Source organism: Patagioenas fasciata, chromosome 23, assembly GCF_037038585.1.
Source record: "Patagioenas fasciata isolate bPatFas1 chromosome 23, bPatFas1.hap1, whole genome shotgun sequence".
Taxonomy (NCBI): domain Eukaryota; kingdom Metazoa; phylum Chordata; class Aves; order Columbiformes; family Columbidae; genus Patagioenas; species Patagioenas fasciata.
In genome coordinates this window covers 3,199,941-3,222,208 of record NC_092542.1, presented here as the reverse complement: position 1 = coordinate 3,222,208, position 22,268 = coordinate 3,199,941, and the positions used below count along the sequence as shown (strand labels likewise).

Below are 22,268 nucleotides of genomic sequence, written 5' to 3'. Positions count from 1 at the left end.
TCTGGCACTGTGCTTCTGTCCCTTGTGATCTGTGACTCATCCAGGCCAGGTTGCTGCTGCAGAGAAAACCTTCTCCAGTGCTCTCCTTCACTCTCCCCATACCCCGCGTCTGCCCAGGGAAACAAGGAAGCAGCTACATTTTTTTTTACATGTGGTTTCACTACAGCATTCTATTCCTCAAATGAAGCACTAAGAAAAATCCTCTGTGTCATTACCATTCCCAGCTTCCAGTATTCAGTTTCTGCAAGGCAAGAGAGGGATGGGCTGGCACTTGACTTTAAGACCCAACACATTTCCCCAGGTGTTGCCCAAGAACAGATCCCTTGTTCCAGGAATTGCAGGTAAGTCTGCAGAACTAGGCTGTTACCTGCTTGATGGTGCCCAAGCTGGCATTGCAGGACACGGAGAGGTTTAAGTATATGCCTGTGGGCAGCAGAAAATCCACCTGGATGTTTTGGTTTTCCCCCTTGGACCAGAATTCCATAGGGCAGTAAATGCCTGGGGGCATCCTGCTCACTTCTGAGCTACCACCTGCAAGAAAAGGTAAAAAGTCTGTTGCTGTTGACTATGTAGTAACAGTCAGATCTGTGCTGGGCTCTGTAGAACATTAATTGGCTAAAGGACCCAAGGACAGGAAGGTCAGCATATCCTGATAGCTCAGGAAAACAGGCACCTTCAAATTTCCAGTCCAGGGCCTTTAAGCCACGGAAGCATTCTTGCTATAGAATTTGCTTCTATGTCAATGCAACCCTTTCCTAATCTCTTCTAGACTGGGATTAACATCTACATCTGGCAAAGAACTTAAAGAATTATCTTCACTTGAGAACAAAGGCACTTGTCCCAATAGCTCATCTACGACCAAGCAGCCAACAGAAACAATGATTCCTACCCCTGGCTCTGCAAGGCGATCCTCAGGCCACATGCTCCAAGATCCACTTCGTTCTTCCAGAGCTCAGTTCCAGTCTGCAAGAGGGAGAAAGAGGTGCTGTTGGTTCTGAGCATGCGTATGTTTTTATACATAAAACCAAATTGTACTCCACTGTCTATCCCACCTCTAAAAGTACAGGAAAAATGAAACTGAAGGCTGAGGCAATCAAAATATTTTTGTTAAATCCATCTGCATCCTTTGACTTGGCATGGCTCTAGAATTCTTTTTTTCTCAGTGCAAAGAAGAGAAAAAGAATCTGAAAACTATCAGGTACAAACTGCTGTTTTCAAACACAGGATAAGCGCACACTAAAACAAAAGGCATTCAGCAGAAGCGCATCCATCGTCCGGTTTCTTTCTTAAAGACATGAACACCAAAGTCAGAGAAACCCCCACGCTCCATCCATCTGCCCACAAACAAAATACTGCAGCGGGATAAAAGTGCAGTTTTCCCCCACAGGTAAGTGTGTTGTCCCGATGTGCAGGGAGAGCGTGGAGCCATCAGCATCAGCTCCTAGCGAGAGATATGTGGCTCTGCCTCCCTTCCACCACCTCAGCCGGCAAAACCGCTCACCTAAATCCCCTCTCACTTACCAGAGAGTTTTTCCAGCAGGTCCACAGAGAAACACAGCAGTAGAACGGCCTAGAGGGTGCTCACACACCCATGGTCCACAGCTGCTGTGGACACCAAGGCCTCAGCCTCCTGTCATTCTGACTCTTGGCCGGCTCTAAACTCAGCCCTGAGCAATTCTGACAGCGTCACTTATCCTCAGCCAATGAAACCAGTACAAAGTTTGCTCATTCACAACTTAAAATACGGCTTAGCAGCTGTCAGACCGCATACAGACTTAGAAAGAAACTGAGCAACGTGCTGCCGAAGATTTGGGTCTCCCAAATCGTCAAGTCCTGCTGGCAGCTTCTCATGAGCCACCCCTGTGTTTCAGTACAACAAGAAGCCCAACATCTTATCTGCCTGTGGCCAGGAGCACAACACTTCCCCAGCCGCGGTGGGGTAAGGATTCCCAGAAACACGAGCTGTGCTTTATCTGTCCTGCTTCCTCAGCACACACGCTGTATCGCACCGGGACCGGATACAGCAACCACAAAGCCACCCATGTGCCTTGGGAGGGAGGGAAGTGACGAGGAGGAGGCAAGGTCTTCCAGTTTGAATAAAGCAAAACAAGGTTGCCTCGTCTTCTGCTCATTAACGATCAACCCAGCAAGTTTCTAGAGTATTTGCTACCTAAGCCTTTCCCAATGGCAACAAAAGCAGAAAACTCCCACCACTCTGCTGACCAGCAAAGACACAAGAACGGCTGAAATGCTTCCTTCTGCTGAGGGTTTCTACCTGATCCCACATCCCATCAGATATGAGGTACCTTATCTAGGCTATTAGCACAATGTCAAGTTCAAATCGCTCAATACTTGGTCTTTCCAACCTTTCCCGATATAGAGGGATTTTTCCAACAGAACCCGGAGTTGATATGCCAAAGGAAGAACAACTCTGTCTCTAATACTCCATTTATCAAGTCTTTGCCCTTCCCATTACTAAACTCAGAATGCTGCTTGTTGGACCTTGGGTCTGACCCAGTGTGACAGTTTTTACATGAAGCGAGCTCTGTATAGATTAATATTCCTCCACCGCTTCATCTTCCCTTTCGCCTTGGGAAATTAGAACAGAACTCTCCAGGCTGTAACCTTGTTCACACTATCTTGACCTCACAAGTAAAAGTAATTACAACTCCCTTTTTTCTGGGTCATTTTGCCATTTGTGAAGAGCCAAATCAGTCTTTTTTGTCAGGGTTTATGCTACTGGGGTTGTTTGATATATAATCCTTGTCTTTCACTGCAGCAGTCTTCAAAAAAAAGGATTCTCCATTGCAGCTGCCAATTTTCAAAAGCCCCAGCATCATCTCAGGCTTTCATCCTGGTAAATGAACACATTGTTGTTAAAAATCTCATCTTGTTGTAGGGTTCTGAGCTGCGGGTCTGATAGCCTGGGCTTCAAGTTAATCAACCCACACGTGACAGCAATTAGTTTACTGCACAACTTGCATATCTCTCAAAGCCGGGGCAAGCAAGAGAGAGACAGAAGCTCAGGTTTGAGTGGGATGCGAACCCGCAGAACCAACCTCAGGCAGGTACACAGGCCATCAAAGAGCCCTGCGTACCAACGCCGAGCTGCAGCCACCCACTGCTACCATCAAACACCCTCAGTCCTCACTCCCCCTCCTGCAACGCACCCCACAACATCCTCCTGCTCGAACATTCCCCACCCACATCATCCTACGATGCTTCTTCCTCCCCCACCAGCCCCATCTCCACAACCCTCAACTACTCGTTCCAAGCACCCGAGGATTCAGTACATAAAGGTAAATTCATGCAGAGTGTAACAAACACATTTGAAATTACCCAGCCGGTATTTAACAAGCCAGCAGTCAACACAAAACACACTAACACAAATCTCCTCTTATGAAGTTGATCAACCACAGCTCCGGTGTTTACAACATACAACTGCTATTGAGAAGGGAGAAAAAAAGCAGCAAGCAAGCAAGATCACACACGGGGCAGCGTTCCACAAACCTCTGCGAGGCTGCAGCGTTAGACACGGAAGCTCTAACGCCCACAAACAGATTACAAAATTACTAAACCCCAGGACTACAAAAATACCTTTCGAATTTATAAGAAATGAGCGGCGCGCAGCTCGCAGGTGACGCGTGTCGCGGGGGAGACAGCAGGAAATCACTTTCATTGCAGCCATCGGCTTTGCCGGGGGAGGAGGCCACGGGAATTTTTATGCACACACGTGCTGGCCGTGTCTTTCCCACACAATCAAACACACTTAGATTTGAACCAGCCCTAAGCTTTCATAGGCACAGAGCGTGCGTGTTCTGAAGGTGTTTTACGCTTGGGCTTGATTTTTTGGTGGGGATGGGGTAAGACGGGTCCACCAGACACTTGGGGCAAGTCATTTGAGCACTGACAGCGTAAAATTAACCCGCAAACTCCCCTCCAAGAACAGACTGGGAAAACTCCTGCAGCAGGTAGGGACACACCAGCAAGTCAAACTGCGACTGCACGTGGGAGTTTGTAGGGAGCTCCCCCCTTGCAGGGCCACACAGCAAAAACACGCTGTACCTGCTTCTCTTGTGGCTTAACATAAAAAAATCCTGATTTAAACTCAAGTCCCATGATGTGGATGCAACCAACAGAAGTTCATAGTAAGACTGGCCTTTGCAGCTCTTCCTGCTGACAAGTATTGACAACCTGGCTGTTTATTCATCTGAAAAGGAACACGTGCTGGTGAGACGCTAGAAACGGCCTCGGGGACTGTCCGTCTGCAGGTGTCTGCTGTGCTGTTCAGCCCCGCTGAGCAGGGACCTCCGAGGCCGCGGATCGATGCTCTAACCAGCCCGCAGCATCCCTGGCAAGCTGGGCTGAGAACAGCCAGCCCCTCACACAGCTGCCCCGAGCCACGCAGAGCCTGGACCTTCAGCTGGCAGCAGCCTTTCTGCCACACGAACGGCTTTGCTGCCTTCTGGAACACCTGCTAACATCATTCCCTTCGGAGGTGGCATCAATAGGACAGATTTTGCTCTCGTGTCAACAAAGGTGTTTCCTTTACAACTTCCATTAAGCTTTCTGTAAAATACAGATCAGTGTCCCAACTGTGCTGTTAGGCCATCGCTGCTCTCCTTCCACTCCCGTGACACTGTTGCACCCTCGCTATAGACCTGAGTTGCACCACAGCTCTAATTGTCTCCGGTTCCTTCTCCAACACATACACACAAGTATAAGATTTGGCCCGTGAACTAAGCAGGAGAAAACAAGGGCCCCTGGAAAAGGTGTGGAGAAGCATTCAAGTACCGAACAACACCTACAATCAATGCTTTTGCATCTTCAGGGTTAATTTCTTCAAACCCTAGTTTGAGATATTCTCATCTCCTTTATTTAGTTTACTGTAATAAGACTTCTGCCTCTACCAAATATAAAAATCAAATACAGGTCTCTGCATAATATCAGTTTCGGTTTTGTACATCGATCTCTTCCATCCTGCCACGCAATTCCCTGCACCGATTCATTCATTCTTTCAACAGTAGTTGAAAGCATTTACGTACCAAAATCAGCATCTTCCATGCAACAAGATGTCAGCAAAGAACCGCAGATTTTTCCACATTCCAAGCACGCATTCTAGCTATGTGGAGACTACCAGGATCAGGCTTTGAACAACTGGATCCAAAGCATCCTTTGGCTTGTGCCCTTCCCTTTACTTGGAGCATTTCTATTGCTCCATGCCCGCCTTACACATGCACATCCCCATAAAACAGGCTCACAGAGAGAAGTAATGGGAAGCAGAACTACACTAATGCAATCTGAACTGGAGCTAACCTTGTTTGTGTGCAGGGCTGATGATGAGAGGGGTTGTCAGCAAGGAAAGAGATAGGAAAGCTGAATGTACACACAGTGATAAAAACAGGCTGCAGTTCTGTGGGGCTCCCAGCACCAGAGCAACTGGAGAAAGAGCATCAGAGTGATTTACCATCATTCCAGCTCAGCAGGACCTTAGATCCAACCACAAGCAATAGCCTGAGGGAAGGAAAGAAGAGCTCACGTAAAGCAACTTAAGAGAAATGGAAATGCAAAGCCGTACCTCATTCTGGAAGTAAAATGATATCACTAGAGAAAGGCACAGGAATACCAGGGAGTAAGAAAAGCACCTGAACAGAGGACTCGACAGCCTTCTCTGGCAGAAATTTCCAATCAGCCTTTTAGGCAAGTTCACAGTCAATCAACTATGCTTCTGGGGTTGTCTGAGGAAGCATCCAGTGGGAAACAGGATATTTAGTGGTTAAAGCAAGAGCTTGAAAACCGACAACTTGCAAAGTTCCATTCCTAACCCTGAAAACTGTTTGATGCACGACTTCAAACAACTAACTCCTCCGTGTTTCAGTTTTCTCGCATTCGCAAGTACACCTCATGAAGGATGGCATAATTCTTAAATGCTGGCAAAGTGGTTTAGGATCTTTGCACTCTGGCTATTACTGTTAACACAGGCACAGCCTGGGAGGTGGAGGAAGCTGTGATAAATAAAAGCCTCTAGCCAAAGATGTTACAGAAATTAGTCTTTTTCCAACTGCTCTGATGAGGGGACAACAGCAGAAACCCAAGTGCATCTTACTGATGAAAACAAAAAATAAGGCATACATTCCTAATGACCCTCCACCACTATATTCAGCTTCCTTCACTTTCAGGTTCTCATCTGGAGCACACGCAGCACACCGTCCCCAGCTGCTAAGAAAGCTGTCAAAAGACCCTTGTGCCCTGCCAAAACACACAGTCCAAAGCTAACCCATAGCAGAAACACACCACCATTAGCAACGAACCCAGGCAGCACAACTCCGACAGCGAGGAAGGTACAGGATGCTGCCAAGGATGCACAAACCTTTGGGTGACTCTTAACCGCAGAGACAAGGTGCTGAGCACCAAACCTGCCGGGTAAAGGCCGGGCAGGAATCCCAGCAGGACAAGACCCCCCAGCAGCCCTGGAGCCGCTCAGCGGTGACATGAGCGGTTACTGCGCAATTCCTGGCCGAAAAACGAAAGCCCGATGCCACCCGCCCGCCCTGGAAACCAGAGGAGTGCTGCTGGCAGCGCAACTACTGCTGCGAGGTGGGGGGTTCGGCTTCAAGGGCTGTCCCCGGAGCGGCTAAAATCTACATTCACCTCCGTAGGTCATCGAGTCTTAAAACACCGCATTTTCCTAAAGCAAAGGTGCTTTTTTTGTAGGAACGCTGTTTGTCAAAGGAATTCTAGGAGTAATTAGAATTTGCCGCAAAGGGCACAGCGACACACGCAGGAGAGAGACACGGAGGACAGACACCCCGCCAGCCGCGGGGACCCCACCGTACCCGCGCACCGACCCCCGGAGCCGCGGGCAAGGACTCCCGGAGCCGCGGCCGGGGATGCGCAGCGCCACGGCCCGGCGGGGGACATGATGTCGCTCCTCTTTTGTCGCTCCTGCCGGGCCCTGGTCCTCCCCGCCGCCGCCAAGGGCCCCCCCGTTCCCATTTCCAGTTCCCTCGGCGCTCACCTGCGCTGCTGCCGCGGCTGCCGCGCTCCCGGCGCGGCCCGGTCAGGCCCCGCCCACCCGCTGGCCCCGCCCCACTCGGAGGCCCGCCTACGACCACGCCCCAGGCGCTGTCCCGCCCCGCCCACGGCCCCGCCCCAGTCACAGCCACGCCCAACCGACAGCCACGCCTCTCGCGGGCCACGCCCACGGCCACACCCCATCGCCGGTCAGGCACCGTCTGCAAAGTGCCGCCCGCGCCCCGGCGTCAGGCACCGTCTCCAAAGTGCCGCGCAGCGAGCGAGGCCCGTCCACCCGGCTGGCAAAGCGCCGTGTCCCACGCACTGGTGACCCTGCACCGGGCACGGTGTGCAGCTGAACCCCTGCACTGGGTCCTGCTCTGGGCCCCAGGGAGGGGCAGGTGCACTACGCAGCCGCCCCACGGGGCTGCTGTCACCCCCGTGCACAGAGCATCTCTGGACCGCCGTGGGAAATCAGTGGTTCCAAAGCAGCAGATGGGGACAAGAAATGTTCCCAGTGTTCAAAGACAATCACCATCCTCTGTCTCATTAATTTTTCAGCAGCAATTCGATACTCAAAGACCATTTGCTAATTTGAAAAAAATATATATATCTCTCTTCACACATCTCCCCTTGCACTTTGGGCCACAAGTAATAAGAGATTGTGAACCTGGACTTGTGTTTTTAATTGTTTGTTTCCACGTGTGAGAGGGAAACAATCTTGGTATCGGACATTGCCCTGACTGGTCCTGCCATTATACGACTCCCAGGATCATCATTTTTCCTAAAGCTTCTGCTGCTGGAGGCACGTGATTAAGGTATAAGTTGTTTTTGTTTTCCAGGTTATAATCCAAGAAAAGCTCATTATTCTTGCAATCTGACTTGGTTTTTTTTCCCCTGAACATTCCTAAGTGGCAACACATTTCTTACCATCCGTACAAAATGTGACTGCTGAAGCATTTGTTTTCAGCTCCATTCAAATCCACTATCAGGTCTTAACGTGACCTTTTAAAGCTCAGAAACTGTCTATTTTAAATCATCGGCCATGACATGTGCTGAAGATATTTTTAACAGACTGTTTACAGGAATTCTGGTTTCTGTTCTGCTATTTTTTTCATTTTCAACAGCTTTTCTATTAATCATCTCCACATTTCACATACAGGACTGTACTGAACACTTACAAGGACGAGCCTGGAAGGAAACACTGGTAAGAAGGGCTGGTGGAATCCACGTTGGCATTATTTCAAAGGCATCCAACATTAGTTCAAAAAGACCATTCCCACAGCATGCTAATCAGGTCTAAAACTCCAAAAGTTTGATTTTGTATTGCCAGCTCTTAAATGAAGCTGTGTTCACCATTTCTATAGGCAAAGCTAGAAGTAACCTCTCTTGTCCTCCATATAGCGGTGTATGGGGTAAACAAACAAATTAAAAAACAAACCAAACCAAACCTCACCACATCTAATTGCACCACAAAGCAAACAGGAAGCCAGAGCAGTTTTAGGAGAGATGAAACTATTTGCTCCATGTGGTTAACACTACCAAACAGGCGGGAAACCGCGTTCGCGCTTCAGCCACGCCGTTGGTCTGCAAACACGGCTGCTAACTCGCGCTCATTTAAGAGTCAAAAGAGAGGGGTTTTTTTGGCAACAAGAGCTGAAATAGGATCAGAGCTGCATGAAGTGTGCAGCGCCGATCCACACGAGCGGTCGGAGGCGAGCACAGAGCTCGGCTGTGCAAGGGCAGCTGCAGGTACGGCCTCCGCTGAGAAATGCCAAAGCAAACAGCGCTTCGGGGCTCAAAGACCCCTGTTTCTTTGTGCATCCCGCACAAAGGGTCTCTGTGCTGCACCATAATGCTGCTCTGCTACAGGATTTTAATTCTTTATTTATATGTATATATGTGTGCTTGACGATGCCCGACAAGGCCAAGGTTAAAGGCGTAAAAAAAAGTCAAACAAACCTTATCTGCTCTGGTTCAAGGGTCATGGTTTAAAGCTAAGTTGTGATGACCCTGAAGGTCTCTTCCAACCAAAATGATTCTATGACACTAAAGGACTTGTAAAAGAGAAAAAGCCCTGGAGGCGGTTCTCCTTAGAAGGTTATCAAAATGAACCAGGAGGCTTCACTTGAACCCTCCTGGGGTGTTTCTTCATCAGAATTTCAAAGGAGCAGAACTACACACGCTGTTCCGAAACCCCAAGATTTAATGCTTCCAAGGACCTGAAGTAAGGTCCTCACATTCTACTCACACTGGCCCCGATATCACGGCCTTTAATAAGTTGTTCCACCCGTTTCTCTGCATGCAGAACACAGATAATATTACTGCTGTGTTTCACAGGGCATTTTGTGAAGCTTTGCTGTTTGCACAAGTCATTTGAGGTCTTTAACCGGTGGTGCTACCGAAGTTCAAAGCGCCGATGTCTCAACACAAAACATCGTTTGCTTTTTTATCACTTCAAAATACAACTGCACACACATGCACGGCATTTCCCATGCACACAAGGGCTATCTCTCTAAAACTCACTTCTGTTGAAGATTTTTTAATACAAAACCAAAGGATGTCGGGCACAAATGGACAGAAGCCACGTCCCTTTTCTATCGGTTCTTCAGGAGGGACAAACAACTTTCCTCTGATTTTTTGCAATACCATTTCTTGGGAGTACCTTTTGCAGAAAGTGAGTGATCTATAAAACCACAGATTTCCATTATGAGCCATAACTGCCTGTTTAATTAAACCACACTATTTATTCTTGAAATTACTGTTAGGGGATTCTGGATCCTTTTGTTTGCAACACCCAGAAGTACAGCTTAAGTTCACATAAGTGATGGGTTCTCAAAAAATACAAACCCAGATCTCAGTGATAAAGTCAGAGCACTAAATAAAAGGTCTTTCATCCAGTCTGGGAATTTTGGGGGTCCTTCTTAATTGTTTCCAGTAAGACCGGATCTTGCAAACTTGTGTGTGGGTGGCTGCACGCTGAGGACAGACAGACAGACGCAGGTGCCTGCCCGTGCTAAATATTTTGCACAAACTCATGAGTTTGTTATATTTGGGTGGTGTTTGTTTAGCTTTATTTGATGTTTAAAGTGTGTATTCCAAACTAAGCAACATTCAGAACCCAAACAAATACACTCTCTGCATAAAAAATAAAATATACGTATCATGTTACAAGATGAGGCAGATGCCAGTGACAAATGCTTTAAGAATGTTTTAGCAGCCACCTGAAAAATCATTTAAGAGTCAGAAATAAGTAGCAAAGGCCATTCCATGAGTCATCAGTGACAACGAGGAGAACAGGAATGTGAATGCAATGTTTTCCCTTTTTTTCTCTAAAAAGAGAGATGGCTTGGGCCAAAAGCAAATTATTATTTTTACCATTACCAGGATAAAATTTCCATTTGTGAACAGGGAAATTTCCACCTGAGACATAATGATGAAAATTCATTAACATAGCTGGAGGTAAACCCACAACTTTTACCCTGGGAACAGCGGTGAAGGAAAAACAAACTCCTTTTGGTAGCAGGAAAGTGCAAAATTTTTGTCCTCAAATTTTGGGCCAGAAATAGATAATGTTTGTTTGCATTAAGTCTTTAAAAATATTTACAGAGACGATGTATTTCACAGAAGCAAACATTCCAGCCCGCCTAAACAGAACTAGGACTGGGAAGCCATACCAGAGACAAGTATTAACTGCATTGAGCACCTACACTCTATGCTACAAGGCTGAGTGCCTCTCAAAATAAAAAGCTTCACTGTTTATTATTACTGTATCATCATTTAAAATGAGGCAGCAGCCTGGGTTTGAGCGAGGTTGGGTCTCCCCACACACCAGCAGGAGGCACTTAAGCAGCTAAATTTGCTGTTTCACAGGAGTTTTGTGGGTCTCACGCTGCCCCTGACCACGACACCAGCCACACTATGAGCTCGCTGCCTTGATTTCCCATCCAGGACAGCGGGAACAGCAACGCTCAGTATTGGATCACTCAAGAGATCAGCGTTTGCAGTGTGATTTGCGAATCACAACCACCAATATCATACCAAACTGTTTTGTACGATACTCACAGATCTTCTACCCAGCGATGTAGCGACTAATATTATTAATTTGGGTTGGTGGAAAACAGTCACAGTAACACTTTATTTCTCTAAGTAACCCGGGCAGCTTGTTACAATGGAATTTTATATTCTTCTGCATTTTTTCCCAATAGTTCAGTGCTTGTTTTTTTTCTCCTTGACTGCCAAATTGAGACCCAGAATGACCAAGTGACTCTCAAACACAGGGACACGCAGGATCCGGACAACAGCAAATCTGTGCCCAGATGTCCCCTGCGCAAAGCTCACACACAAACCACTCTGCTGGCCCTCCTCACCATGCACGTGCCAGAGCCCTGGGCCTCCCGGGCCCTAAAAAGGGGGTTAGAAATACCTGTCATCCTTATTCTTAGAAGTATCTTTTTTGGCATAGCCCAACAGAACAGTCATAAAGCCTGTGGTGCTGGTGGAGGCTCAGCAAGGTGGCAACTTCACATTGAATTTCCTATTTTATTTCCTTTTTACCTTCAACAGGAAAAAACTCAACCTCTAATTTCCTTCCTCCTACCCACTTTCTGTTTAGTGTTTTGAGTGACTGGTATAAATGAGCTGCAGTCAGGAGCCAGATTTTCAATTTGCTCTCCTTCTAAAGGCCATGGGTAGAAAGACACAGAACAAAACCTCATGGATAATATGACAAAATGACAGGGGTAGGAGGGGACAGTACCAGACATACATAGTTAGCAGAGCTCCCAGGCAGCAAGACGACTGATGTTTGGATACCTACATGCAAAACCAGGGGCACATCACTGCCAAAAAGGAGACGGATTGTGCCACTGAGTTCATGCACAACTTGGGCAAGGTGACGCTTTCTGAATTAGGCTTGGAAATTTATTGGAGAAGTTTAATGAAATCTGTACAGCCTCTTTCCATAAGCACCAGCTTGATAGGTACGTGCTGTTCTGTACAGCACGTAATTATTGCCAAAGCACGTTGCCAAGCCACACTGCTTTGTGTGACTTTGAGAATTAAATGATCTCGAGTTCCCATTGGAAATACCAAGAAACATGGAAACCACTTGAAAACATAGACCAAATGCAGCCATTTGCTAGAATACCGCAAGAGGGGATGTAGTTTGTTTCCAATGACCTGACCATAAAGCCACACTTGTAGAAGGAAAGGTTTTTAAAGAATCGGCAACAAGAAATAAGGCACCAGAAAAGGGAACTATCACAATTACGTTAGTGTCAGCAAAGAGCCTCTCGTTACCATCCCATTTCAAACTTCTATATTCTCAGCCAAAAAGCAACTCTCTCACGATGGGGCACAGCAGGAAACTCGGGTCGCTTTGCTCTGAGAGGTCAGAGATGCCAGGGGGTGAGGCAGGTGTTGCAATAAAGCACCGGCCTCAGCACTGGCCAGTGAGCTTATCAGCACTGAACTGCTCAACGGCAGCACCTCCGGGCTGCTGCTTTGGCGACCACTCGCCACCCAGCTGCTCATCCCTCAGGTTCCTTTGGGGTGCTCGGGGAGCCAAGATGCTCACTCAGTTGTTTAAAGAAGAGTTCGTAAAGAAAAAAAAGCCTTTATAGACATTTCCTCCCCATCCCCGAAAACACCCAGTAAAAATATATGTAGTTACTACACGCAATTCCTCCTGTGGCAAAAGCGAAAGAAATTCAGAAGCCCTTTGACACTAAAAATATATCCTTCCTCCTGCTCAGACTTCTCCTTTCACAGAAGCATTTCCCTTTCCATGCCATTTCCCAGCCTGTCACACTTGCCTATTTACCAGCTCCCACCCTGCAGCCAGACAAATGCCCCCTCACAACACAGAGCTCCTGACATGCCATATGGGCTTTTAATGTCACATCATCACAACCCCAGCCACAGCACCCACTTAGAGACCATTCAGCACTAACAGGTCATGCCCTGACTATTCCTCCATGCACATTATTTATTTACCTTTCTTCTCTTCCTTCAATGCTTTATTGATTGCTGCTGCTTACTCCTGTGCACTCTGCTTGTGTGTTCCCAGTGCTGGGAGGTCACAGGCAGCAGTGGGGGAATGGAGACCAGCATCGTATTCTGTTCCCGAAACACCAGGCAGTCTTTTCCTTGTGGTCACATAGCAAACAAAGACTGGAGCAGTCACCTCAGATTAGCAAATGACGAAAAAACCAAACCAACCAACCCCTCAAAACCCATTTTATTTTATTTTTATTGCTGAATCAGAACCAGCAAAAGTCCACGGAGATTTGAAATGTATTTTGCTGAGGGATGCACAAGTACATGCATTTGTCCCCCATGGCTCCTGTCTTTCTGAACCCTTATCTCCATCAGCACGTTTGCTGGTAACAGATTACTTGGCACTGGGAACTGCTCAATCCAGAGCACCACAGCAGTTTTCCTGCTCCCTTTTTGAACCTCTTTTGTGGGGTCCAGCTGACCAAAGGCGGGAAGGCAGCCAAAAGTCTACTCAATTTACAAATTGTGAAAAATAGCATGTGAAATACTGCTGTGTTGCAAAAAAAAAGTAAAGACGAGGATACCTGACAAACTTGCACAGGAGAGAGAGCTCACGAAGTCTTCCCCTTCGGGTACTTTTGAGATAGCAAAATAGCCAGCCATGAGACAATCAAACCTTGATTGATTTTTATCCCATTATCGATAGTCACTGTTTCCAGCTCGTTGGCAGATGGTTGTGCCTGCAACCTTGGCTGTACTTTGGAGACCTTGTAGCTACAAGCAGTCTACAAACACATGCCCTGGCAGTTCTACACACATGTGAATTAGCAAAGATTGAATAAGCCCAGTATATGCTGGGATCAGTCTTAGAGCAGAAAATTAAAACTGGTCATGCTGCTTCTTTCATGTTGCAAAAAATAGAGGAAAAGACCATTAAAAAAAAAAAAAGGCACAGCATAACTGATTCTGAAAACGACGTTTTTCTCTGCTCTGAATGAGGAGTCAGCAGCTCTGATTGCATGTGTGCAAATTCCCCCCAAGTTTCCCTGAAACTTTCCATTACAGAGAGGCAACTGAGCTCTAGTAAAGAGCCATTAAGTTTATGCTGCTACTTGTTTATTTACTCGGTTTAAGATATCTGTTAGATCTTATCAGGGGTGACTGAATCACCCTCTGCTACACACGTGTAGTTAACTGTCCCTGAAGGGAAGGAGCGCATCAGCAGTTCTACAGGCTGCAAGTGCTCAGAAATCATCTGGCTGTAACCAGGCATCTCAGCGGGCTTGGCCCTCCATTTGACTGATTCCCTTCAGTAAAGAACAATATTCTGGTGAAGTCCAATCTTTCCTCGCTTTGGCTGGCCATTTTTCTCCTCCCTGCCCATTTGCCTGCTGCTTTCTTGCTAATTATTTTTTACTAGGCTCAATAACTGATGCAATCTTGCCCATTTTTCACGTCCTTCCTATGGCGCTGTCTGGCAAGCAAGGGGCTCCAGCAGCAGCTGTGCTGGCTTGGCCACCCCTCCGCCTCCTGCCCAGATAAACCATTGCCAGAACAAGACTTTGCAACCTAATTCTCTATTTACCTTTCTCTGGACTCTGCAACTGTTATCCAGAAAATCAGCTTTTGAAGCCACTTAGCAACACGTTAGCAAAGAGAGGGCCTGATGTCACCAATAAAAACAGCACCTCAGAAACAGCCATTTGTGCCATGCCTTGACCCAAAGGCATCCGCACCGCTCCTCACAAATTTATCTTTCAACTCACCGGCAGACACGGCATCAATACAATGATTTCAGATTAAAAATAATCTCCTGCTCTGCAACAATCATACTGAAAAGAGCACAGGACTCCTTGTGCCTCTCATTTAAGCACAGGGCATTGAACAAGAGCACAGAGCAGATACTAAAGTTAACATGATCGTGGTCCTATATGGCAGAGCAGCTCCCTCGGCCCCACAAGTTATTCATCTGCCAGAGATGAATTATGGATTTAATCAGAGTAAGTAGAGACTCACTCATCTAAGTCTGTAGGAAACGGGGAAAAGGCAGAGTTCCTATAATGCAATTTGCTTTCCATGAATGCTGCCAGGCATCTGAGAAACAGAAGTCACAGCTCTCATAATTTTCAGTTATTTACAAACCGTAGCAATTGCCATCCTGCTCTCAGCTTGGGCATCACTTCTCTGAGCAGTTCGCTATCGTCCAGCCTCTGCGCAAGCACCAGCTGGACAAGGGTGTGGAAAGGCAGAGCAACTCCTAACCACTGCCTTTCAAATGAGGTACTTGCTCATCACACAACATAAAGAAACCTGGACTGTGCAGGCTTTTTTAAGTCTAAGATCCCAAATTCTTCAGGAATCAGCACTGGCAGTTCATCTTTCAGCATTATTCTGACACTAACTACATCCAACTGACTACCAAAAGGTGCCTAAGTACAGGGTGAATTCTAGTTTTGTCCATTCAAGAGCAGCTGAGGAAAGCAACTACTAAGGAGGAAAATTAACAGACAATTCTGCTGCCATCATGCAGCACCAAGCAACGCGTTTCCGAGGAGTAAACCACAGCACCCCCTGCTCAGAGAACCACTTCTGCGGCACACAGCGGCAGGATCGCACCCGGAGAAACACATGAGCATGTAGTGCCTTTTCCAGAACCTGCACCCAAACCTTTTGCAAGCGTTGCCAGCGGCTTCTTCCAGCCTACAAACCTCCACCCCGTCCTCCGCGGCGCTTGCAGCTTGTTGTTTCGAAGAGCGGTGGTGTGAAAAAACAGGAAGCCATGCAGAGAAGAGAGAGAATACAGATTGAGGCACAGAAACTGCAGCAGCAAGCTTCCCCAGCCCCCTCTTCCCTTCCCACCCCCGTACCACAGGCCGCATTCTCGGTGAGAAACGCCGCTCTTGCTCTTGACGGGAAACCGGTTACGGAGTCGCATGGCCAAGAGAGCCACTGAGGGAGGGGAAATCCAGCAGCGCGAAGGGAAATGTGTCTCGCTAGACTCTGCTGGTCTCTAGGGCAGAGGTGGGAGTTCAGCTGGTATTCAGAGAGCCAGACTGAACCCGCGGGTAACAGAGGTTCCCAGGGTGCCTGTTGCTCTTCCATCCTGCGTCCCAGCACACGGGGTCTGCTCCTGCACGGTGGGAAAGGCAGGAATGGCTGCAAGGAGCTGCTATTATTGCACCCTTTTCTTGAGGGGGCTGTGCTGATGGGGACGGCCGCTCGCAGCCATTAGCTTGTTTTCTAAAGCACTGCTCTCTTTGTAGCTTGGATAAGGTATTTTTGGTCCCTCATGCATGGGAATAGTCCTAAAGCTAGACTAGCTCTGGGACAGAACACAGGTCTAATTCCTGCTCTGAAGGTCCCAGGGCCACGGAGTAAAAGGAACAGGTCACAGCAGAAACTTTGCTGCCATTTCTGCAGCCATTTCATGCTTTAAACCTCAAGGAAAAGTATGGAACTCCTTTACCCCCAGGAGTCCAGATTTGCAGCTTCCAAATATCTTCCTAAGGAATATCTTCCATTCTACAGACTATCCGAGCTTTGTCTATGACCTGCTGCATGCAAACAGCTCTTTGCACCATTTTTACGCCTGTTTAAGGATTCTGAGTGGCATCTGTCTATTGAAGAAGGACAGCGGATCAGTTTGTCTGCAGTTCTTGGCATTCACAGCTCTCCCAACTCATCCTCTGCCGGCAACTTCTGACAGAAAGATTCCCATTTTGCAGGAGTTATTGCTCACACCCTTATCTTTTCAGAATTCTACATAAGGCTGGGAGATTAAAAGGGTGGAGATGGGGAAACAACAGCTAGGGGCAAAAACACAAGCAGGGGATACAAAGGCCAAGCAAACCCCTGACAAACAAGCAAACACCCTGACTTCTATTTCATATAAAGTACGTCCAGCTTTATCCCTGCATGTAACCACGTCTGTTTTTATGTCAACCAACTAGCTGGATAAAACAAAAGGAAAAGAAGCAATGTCACAGGAATCCTGGTGATGTTAAATGCAAGGGAAAAGGCCAAACACAAACCACATTTTATCTACTGCTTCTGGAGACCAGAGCTCAACATTTAAAATGAATGCAGGTGGGACAAGCGTGCACAACCTGAGCCATAACAGGCAACAATTCACAATATTTAGCCACAAAATGACCTGCCACATCCCATAGTGATCAACAGCTCCGGATCTATTATAGGCCCTAGCAAGTTAAGATATTGGCACAGCATTTGTCAAAAGTCTTTTACAACTGTACTAATTCAGCACTGTGAAAGTTGTCCTCATTTTCTACTGTTAATAACAAATAAAACCATTATTTTAATTGCTGAAAATAAAGGGGGAGGGAACAAAGACAGATGCGAGGCAACACAACAGAAAATAATTAAACAGTCTGATATCTGCTGGTGGGAAAGGGGAATGCAATATTTCCTTGGTCATTTTCAAAGCCTCTGTATTGCTTGCACAGGGATATGCTGTGCTGTGGTTTATTTATAAAACCTATAAGAATGTTGACCCAAGGCTACAACTTGAAGAAAAATAAGCAGAGGTCAGGATTTCTAAATGTAGCCACAAACCCAAGAGGACGAGGCTTACCAATAAGACCCTCCGCTGCTGGAGGGATGCAAAATGCGAGAGAGGCCCCCGTGCTTCGGAGCCATTAAAAAAAAGCTGTGTGAACCATGAACAATTCCCCTGGTTTAAATGTTTAAACACAGCCAACACTGCAGTTTTCGGTTCCAGGCACAGAAGTAATGCGGGGAGTGATGGGGGGAGCGTGTGAGTTCCTGCATGAGGTTGGGGGGATTCCCAGCAGTAAAGCTGGGCAGCCAGCCTGCCCTGGATCTCTGTTCTGTTCTGTCTGGTTCAATAGCTGATGAAGAGAGATGCTCCCACAAGCTGTGATTCAGAGCAAGGCCTCCATCTAAATGCTCTGAATCATCCTTGGGAAGAGACCAGCTCTGCTGACAACTGAAGGAGCCCCCAGAGAAGGCAGAGAGCTACGGGAGATGATTAACTCTTCCGTGGCATTCAAATAAACACACACGTGTAAGGGATCTAACCGTATTATCTAAACCTGGTCAAAAAAAGGACAAAGCAGGTGCAATAAGGAGCATGAGAGGAGGAAGGACAAGATACTTGGGCCGCAGGTAGGTCAGCCATGTGCATCACTTCTATTCTTATGAGAAATACAATAAATTCCACCTACACCTGACTGGACCTACCCATAGGAAAAAGGAGTGAAAATGGCATTTGAACTCATATTCCCATCTCCATTTACAGGCTTTTAGAATGTCCCTTTGGCATTGTTCCGATGTGTACCTATTGTTTCATTTTGCAGAGGTGTTTCACTGAGACCCATTTCGGCCTCATTAATAGCGATCCTTCTTATCCATGAGCGACACCAACGCTCCACCTAGTGGAATCACAAATGGTTTTAGCCACAAACAGAGGCTTATGTACCGAGCACAACTTCCTTTCCTAGACAGTAAATATTTTTTAGATAGAAATGCCAGGGGCCTGAATGCTGTAGCTGTGAAAACTATTACACATATGTCTGCTGGTAAACTAATTATAGTTAAATACATCTAGAAAAGTTAAAAACTAGAACTGCTTCAGGAAATCCTGAAGACATAACCAAAAAATGAAAACCAAACACGAACAAACGACAAAATCCTCCCGCAAAACAAACACAACACCACTTCCACACACCAGTAACACCTCCCTTCCCCCCTAAAAGCTAAATTTAATTGGGAAAATCATTTATTTACTCAGAGAATCACACACAAAGATGATGGGAAAACAGTCTTTGAAGGATTTCAGTCATGCAAAAGAACTTCCAGCTACTAAATCAGCAGTGACAGTGGATTGATAACAAATTAGCTGTTCCCAAATTAAAGTCTAACTGTAGAAGTCCAAACTGACATACTTTTAAATGCTTGATACTAAAAAATTGTGAGAGTATCAGGTGTCCAGGACCCAAAATTCACTGGTTTTGAAAACCCTGGAACAGATGTAACTGGTAATTTTCACTGTGCTCATCATCTCTGTGTGAGAACAGACACCTCAACAATGGTCACCTGAAAGTCAAAACACAAGAGAACAACCAAAAAAAGCTACAAAAACCCAACAATAAAGTCCACTTTAGAGTATGACGTGTCTATTTCTTGCTGCATGCAGGATTACCTGAGCTGGACAATGGTGCAGTAAAGCACTTGCTTAGTTGGCAGTTGCTGTAAATGGCTGTAAATATACATTTTTTTGTGGTCCACCTCTCTCAGCTGCGTCAGGGCCCAGGACTAAAGCCAAGCCTGGAGCTGCCACCACACACACATAGAGAAACCGGTGGCAAATTCTTCCTCTGGACACACACAAAGCCAACACGGCCAAAGGCCTTGCAGGCCGCAGGCACACGGCCTCCAAAAAAACACCCGAGCTGCTTCCTTCAACCTATAAAATTCACTTTATACCCTCATTATAACCTCTTACGTTCAAGGGGAATAATGAGGATAGAAGTGATCTTTACCTAAAGGCACATAGAAGTAATCTTATCTATGCATAGGGTGGGAGGACACACAAGGGAGCGCCCACAGCGGAGGAGGCCGAGCTCCCCTCACAAAACCCAGTCTGAGGTGCCAAGTCACAAAACAGAAATAAAAAACCCCATTACTTACCTCAGCCCATCCCTGCCGGGGGTCACAGGCAGCTTGGCTCCAAAAACAACCCTGGTTTGGGTCTGGTTTCTGCACAAGGAGAGACCCCAGCCCCACCACAGCCACCCGAGAAGGCTCTGGCTCTAATTAGCCCAGATCAGGCGCAGGTGTCCCCAGGTGCCCTGGGCCTCTGGGTAACATGAAGTTACCCTGCAAAAATTATTAACTGGCCTTTCAGAAAGTGGAGCAGCTGTTTCCCCTCTCCAAGAGAGGGTATTTCACATTAAAAAAGAGAAGCCATCTCAAAAAGCCCCCTTTTTGGCCCTGTTTTGCAGCCTTTATGGTGTTTGCACACAAGAATTAAGATGATCCAGACTGGGACACCCTGCGGCCCACAGGTGACAGAAAACCAGCAAGAAGCACCAAGAGCAACATACAGAAATCCTTACGTGCTTATGTACTTGCATTCCACTCTGGGCACCAAATGGATTTTACAACCAAAGTTCAAACACAGTTCTTCAAAGGACAGCAAGTGGCTTCGTTTTCTAGGTTATCAGGAGCTACGTGAAAAATGAGACACAAACAAAACAAAAAGCAACCTGAAAAACCATAAACCAGCAAGATCTTTAATATGTTGGCATCCTGCAATAACAACCATAAAGTTGTCGCCCCAGCTAAATCTAACAGTATTTCCAGCACTGTTTATATTGTATGGTTAGAAAGTAAAGACAACATATAGAATCGTTTTGTAAGTACAAAATAGCAACCATAGAACTGGATTTAAGTTGCACCTTCTTTCAAGGATCATCGAGAAAGCATCGAAATAGTTTAAGTACCTTCTGAAACCACAACTCTTGAGAAGCACTATTTATTAAACAAGTAATTAAATACAACATACAAGTGCTGCTCTTCACCTAATGGTATTTGAACTCTCATCTCCCTTAAACTGAAAACACAGTTCTTACTAGAACCATATTTTGTCTCTGAACCCTTATTTTGAGGGGAAAGCACAGAAACAGCTCCCCCTGAAATTAAAGGGGAAAAAGCCCCTTGTATGGTAGTTATAGCATCATTTATAAGAAACATGTTAACAAGGAACATATGTAAACATATATAACAAGCAACAATATAAAACAACCCTTTACTGTATGAAAAAATCCATACAGATTCACTTCAAATACAAACCCACAAGATTTCCAATATTACTCCAAAGAGCTTTGGGGTTTGTGCTTTGTTGTGCTGGGGTTCCCCCCTTCCCCACCCCCAAAAAAAAGCCTCACATATATAGGTTTTTCAGAAAGTTTGAAAGAGAAGCTCCAAAACGAGTTTAAGGACACTTGAATAGGTAATTTCTTTGCATGAACCAAGTTTCACTAGTGCAAGGAACAGCATCTACAAGACTCCCCGTGTCCTTTCAGATCCGAGAAGATCCTGGTCACCTTGCTCAAGTGCAGCCCCCACTTGGTCTTGCCTGAAGGTTCAAACAACGGAATCGTAACCCCCCCCCCCCATCCCCAAATCCAAACGGATGAAGCAGTTCTGAAGCACAATTCACACTCCTCGCAGCACATCTCAGTCACCGCAACAGGAACTTTTCACATCCATCTTCCTTCAGGCGTCTCCCATAGCTTGAGCGTTTTAAAGTCACCTTCCCAGAACTTCAGCCGAGATGCAGAAGCACCCCGGAACCCGCGACAGCCCGTCCTGGGGCAGCGCATCTCCCGCCGGGGTCTCATTTAAAGGCGGGGAGCAGCTTCGCCCCCCACTCGCAGGTCACCCCCAGCTCCGGCTCTGCCGGGCGCAGAACCGCCCTGGCCCCGGGGCCGCCGGGCAGCGGCCAGGCCGGCAGCCCCACCGGCGGCCCCAGGAAGCCGGGGGGGCCCCAGGCGGGCAGCTCGGAGCAGCGGCAGCCGCAGGGCAGCGCCAGCGCCGGGCAGGGGCCGTGCGGGCAGCCCGGGGGCAGCGGCCGGGGCGCGGCGGGGGGCGGCGCGGCGGGCGGCGGGGCCGAGGGGCGGCGCGGCCGGCGGCGCCGCCGGTAATCGCCCTCCGGGAACATGTCCTGGAAAGCGGGGTCCAGCGCCCAGTCTCCGCCGCGGCGGGGGGCGGCGGGGCCGGCCTGGCTGCGGGGCAGGCGGCGGAAGCAGGGGTTGAGGCTGAGGTTGTGGCGGACGCTGTTCTGCCAGCCCTTGGGGCAGCCGCGGTAGTAGGGGAAGCGCCCCGCGATGTAGGCGTAGATGCCGCTGAGGGGAAGGCGCTGCTCGGGGCTGGCCCGGATGGCCATGGCGATCAGAGCCACGTAGGAATAAGGCGGCTTCTGCAGAGGCTCCGCCGCTCCCGGGCTGCCCGCAGCCCCCCGCGCCTCGCCGGGCTCCGGCTCCCCCATGGCCGAAGCTCCCCCGGGCCCGCAGCGGCCCCTCTAAAACTTCTCCCCCCCCCGCCAGCCCCCGGGGTGTTCGGGGTCGCGGGCGGGTCAGGACGGCGCTTTCGGTTCGCAAACCCAAACACCGAGGAGCGGGTGAAAGGCGGCGGCGGGGGGGGGAAACTGCGGGAGGGGAGCGGAGCTCAGGGCAAGGGCAGAAAGGCCCCGGGAGTGGGGGAGGCCCCGG

General features: G+C 47.8%; 2 protein-coding genes across 6 annotated transcripts in view; both read right to left on the bottom strand.

The window, feature by feature from the left end:
• The window catches only part of PIK3CD (phosphatidylinositol-4,5-bisphosphate 3-kinase catalytic subunit delta), a 34,270-nt gene extending 18,501 nt beyond the window's left edge, over positions 1-15,769 (bottom strand). For 2 of the 5 annotated variants that reach the window (XM_065855209.2, XM_065855210.2), the window contains exons 1-3: positions 7,019-7,080; positions 890-963; positions 368-531 (exon numbers count right to left, since the gene is read on the bottom strand). In XM_065855209.2, coding sequence (XP_065711281.1) covers positions 368-508 — 141 coding nt within the window. In that variant the 5' untranslated portion in view covers positions 509-531; positions 890-963; positions 7,019-7,080. Of the gene's footprint in view, positions 1-367; positions 532-889; positions 964-1,521; positions 2,058-6,836; positions 6,984-7,018; positions 7,081-15,722 lie in introns of those variants that run through there. The other 3 variants (XM_071798536.1, XM_071798535.1, XM_071798534.1) reach the window with 3 other exon arrangements.
• Positions 15,770-20,272: 4,503 nt separating this feature from the next.
• LOC136111207 (forkhead box protein L2-like) lies at positions 20,273-22,242 on the bottom strand. The gene has a single exon (XM_065855192.2). The coding sequence runs from the start codon at positions 22,043-22,045 to the stop codon at positions 21,395-21,397; it is 651 nt and encodes a 216-aa protein (XP_065711264.1). The 5' UTR covers positions 22,046-22,242; the 3' UTR covers positions 20,273-21,394.
• Between the last annotated feature and the right edge of the window lie 26 nt (positions 22,243-22,268).